The sequence below is a fragment of the Bison bison genome, unplaced genomic scaffold (assembly GCF_000754665.1).
Source record: "Bison bison bison isolate TAMUID 2011002044 unplaced genomic scaffold, Bison_UMD1.0 scf7180017864519, whole genome shotgun sequence".
Taxonomy (NCBI): domain Eukaryota; kingdom Metazoa; phylum Chordata; class Mammalia; order Artiodactyla; family Bovidae; genus Bison; species Bison bison.
In genome coordinates, this window is record NW_011495072.1 from 2594656 (window position 1) to 2598736 (window position 4081).

General features: G+C 41.7%; 1 protein-coding gene across 1 annotated transcript in view; it reads left to right on the forward strand.

Moving 5' to 3' along the window:
- GDAP2 (ganglioside induced differentiation associated protein 2) overlaps window positions 1-4081 on the forward strand; it is a 66957-nt gene that overhangs the window by 27752 nt on the left and 35124 nt on the right. Inside the window, exon 6 of the mRNA XM_010830711.1 lies at window positions 2160-2236. Within this exon, the coding sequence (XP_010829013.1) occupies window positions 2160-2236 (77 nt within the window). The remainder of the gene's footprint in view (window positions 1-2159; window positions 2237-4081) is intronic.

Sequence of the window (4081 nt, forward strand, 5' to 3'; positions counted from 1 at the left end):
TGTATGCAGGTCAGGAAGCAACAGTTAGAACTGGACATGGAACAACAGACTGGTTCCAAATAGGAAAAGGAGTACGTCAAGGCTGTATATTGTCACCCTGCTTATTTAACTTCTATGCAGAGTACATCATGAGAAACGCTGGGCTGGAAGAAGCACAAGCTGGAATCAAGATTGCCGGGAGAAATATCAATAACCTCAGATATGCAGATGATACCACCCTTATGGTAGAAAGTGAAGAAGAACTAATGAGCCTCTTGATGAAAGTGAAAGAGGAGAGGGAAGAAATTGGCTTAAAGCTCAACATTCAGAAAACTAAGATCATGGCATCTGGTTCCATCACTTCATGGCAGATAGATGGGGAAATGATGGAAACAGTGGCTGACTGTTTTTCTGGGCTCCAAAATCACTGCAGATGGTGATTGCAGCCATGAAATTAAAAGACGCTTACTCCTTGGAAGGAAAGTTATGACCAATCTAGATCGCATATTCAAAAGCAGAGACATTACTTTGTCAACAAAGATCCGTCTAGTCAAGACTATGGTTTTTCCAATGGTCATGTATGGATGTGAGAGTTGGACTATAAAGAAAGCTGAGCGCCAAAGAATTGATGCTTTTGAACTGTGGTGTTGGAGAAGACTCTTGAGAGTCCCTTGAACTGCAAGGAGATCAGTCCTGGGTGTTCATTGGAAGGACTGATGTTGAGGCTGAAACTCCAATACTTTGGCCACCTGATGTGAAGGATTGACTCATTTGAAAAGACCCTGATGCTGGGAAAGGTTGAGGGCAGGAGGAGAAGGGGACGACAGAGGATAAGATGGTTGGATGGCATCATCAACTCAATGGACATGGGTTTGGGTGGACTCTGGCAGTTGGCAATGGACAGGGAGGCCTGGTGTGCTGCGGTTCATGGGGTCACAAAGAGTCGAACATGACTGAGTGACTGAACTGAAGTGAACTGATGTATGAAATAGATAACTAATGAGAACCTACTGTATAACACTGTACTCAGTGCTCTGTGGTGACCTAAATGAGAAACCAAAAAAAAGAAGGGATTTATATATACATACGGCGGATTCACTTTACTGGACAGCAGGAACTGACATAGCAGTATAAAGCAACTTTGCTCCAATTTAAAAAAGAAAACAATATAAAAATTTGGGAGCCATCAGCATTTGGAGCACTATCTAACCATCAAATTAGTGAGCTCAAGAGGATATATATATATATATATAAAGAAAACAAAAAATGTGGAGGACAGAACCTGGATAGGACATTTTTAAAAGTTGGGACATGAGCATCTAGAACGAAATTGCTGGTAAGTTAAGGACTGAGAAAAGGCGACTCGGTCTCATTATTAACAAGTTTAGAGAAAGAATAAGATAGAAATGAAGAAAAAATGATTCAGTTTTGGTTTGATAGAATGTTGACAGGACCACCTGATGCGAAGAGCTGACTCTTTAGAAAAGACCCTGATGCAGGGAAAGACTGAAGGCAAAGGAGAAGGGGGCAACAGAGGATGAGATGGTTAGATAGCATCACTGACTCAATGGACATGAGTTTGAGCAAACTCTAGGAGATGGTGATGGAAAGGGAGGCCTAGTGTGCTGCAGTCCATGGGGTCTCAAAAGAGTCAGACACGTTTGAGCAACTGAACAGCAACAATAAAAGGGCTGAGTAGGGCATCTAATACTGTAACAGATGAATGGGAAGGCATTTTTGCTAGACCATTCTGGTCAGAGAGAGAGGCCTCAGAAAACAGAAAGAATATACTGGATAAGGGAGAATTGTCTGGAGTCAGCATCTTCTATGGCCAGCCACTGTTTACTGGCAATAAAGCAGTAAATAAAAGAAAACTCTTGCTGTTGTATGGAGCTTTCATTCTATTGGATGGGGCAGGGACAGAGGGGGAGGATATACAATAAACAGGAAGCATCACAAAATGTCTAAAATAGTTGCTGTGGAGGAAAGCAAAATCAAGGAGGAGTTGTTAGATAGGGTGGCCTGGGCAGGCCTTACTGATAAGGTGCCATTGAGTACAGGCCTGAATGAATGGAGGAGTGATCCATTACAAAAATAAAACTTAGACTGATTTTTCTTCACACATAAGTAATTTCTCATTTATTATTATTTATTAATAATCTTTCTGTTATTTTCTTTAGGCACTGTAAGGAGATTCCTTGAAATTCATGGAGAGACTCTTGAAAAAGTAGTATTTGCTGTCTCTGAACTAGAAGAGGTATTTTGCTAATTATCTTGCATTGTTTTGAGTCTTATTTTTACTTGTGTTTGCCTTTGTGTCTTCATTATCTGTACATATATTTGGCAGTGGGGCTTACCATCATTGCGATGAAAGACTATATTAGAGACTAAAAGCAAGTCAAGAAGAAGCATTTTGTTCATATTTTTCACTGGTAAATTGTTATCACATAGTGAAACCTTACAAGGCATAGCTGCTCTGACACAGCTCTCAAGACATCTCAAGGCATTACCTTATGATGAAGCACTGGGCCCTTGGGCAACAGAGTTGGGAAACAGCCTCTGCTGGAAAAACCGTGGTGTCTACCTGACCTGGAAACAGGTGACAGCCTAGCCTAGTGGCGAGTATTGAGTAAGTTATGAGGTTTATGTTTCATTGTATGTGGTGAGGTTTATTATATTTCAAGTTAATTTAGAGCCGTTTTAGGAAATTAGCTCTTTTTAAAATCTTACTAAGCTTTGTTCAGCTGTAGTGTTCTCTGTCCCATTCAGCTTGTATGATTTCTGAATTTTGTGTCCTTGGGCAAGTTATTTAACCTCTCTGTGCTTGGATAAAATATGAATACTGACAGTACTTATATCACAGGAGTTTTGTAATTAATGAATTAGTACGTGTGAAATATCCAGAGTATATATAGGTACGTATATGATATATAAACCTTCTTGAATTTGCTGAAGACAGACACATTCACCATGTTTGCTGTGTCTCTTCTTGTTTTACCTGGTTTACCTATTCATTCATTCTCTCAGTGACCTTTTATTGAATGTCTGGCATATATCAGGTTTACTCCACTGGGTTCTGGGACTACACCAGTGAGTGAGTCACAGTCTTTATCCCCAAGGAACTCACTGTCTATTGGTGGGGACAGAAAAGTCAGATAAGTTACAATAATTGTGATAAGTGCACTAGTGGAAGCATGGGAAGGATGAGGGCACACAGCTCCAGTCTGGCATGGGGTTAGGAAATAACTTCCTGTAGGAAGTGATATGTGACGTGAAATCATTGTAAAAAATAACTACGATTTTCCAGAGAAAGGGCAAATCATGGTAGTCATACAAGCATAAGTACAAGCACACATGTAAGAAATAGCAGGAAGAGTGTAGTGTATTGCATAAAATGTGAGGCTGCTGTTGCTGCTGCTAAGTCGCTTCAGTCGTGTCCGACTCTGTGCGACCCCATAGACGGCAGCCCACCAGGCTCCCCTGGCCCTGGGATTCTCCAGGCAAGAACACTGGAGTGGGTTGCCATTTCCTTCTCCAATGCATGAAAGTGAAAGTGAAGTCGTTCAGTCATGTTGGGCTCTTCACAGCCCCATGCACTGTAGCCTACCAGGCTCCTCCGTCCATGGGATTTTCCAGGCAAGAGTACTGGAGTGGGTTGCCATTGCCTTCTCCAAAATGTGAGGCTAGGAGTGGCAAAATGACAATCTGGCCGTTCCTTGGAAAGTCAAACAGAGATTCCACTCTTAGGTATATGCAGAATAAAATTGAAAACATGAGTAAGTATTAGTTGCTTAGTCATGTCCACATCTTTGCAACCCCTTGGACTTCACCCGCCAGGCTCGGTGTCCATGGGAATTCACAGGCAAGAATACTGGAGTGGGTTGCATTTCCTTCTCCAGGGGATCTTCCCCACCAGGGATCGAACCTGGGTCTCCCACATTGCAGGCAAAGTCTTTACTGTCTGAGCCACCAGGGAAGCCCATTGGAAACATATGTCTACACAAAAACTTGCACACAAATATTCACATCAGCAATATTCATAGTAACCAAAAAGTGGAAACAACCTAAATGTCATTAATGGACAGGTGGATGCGGTATAAAC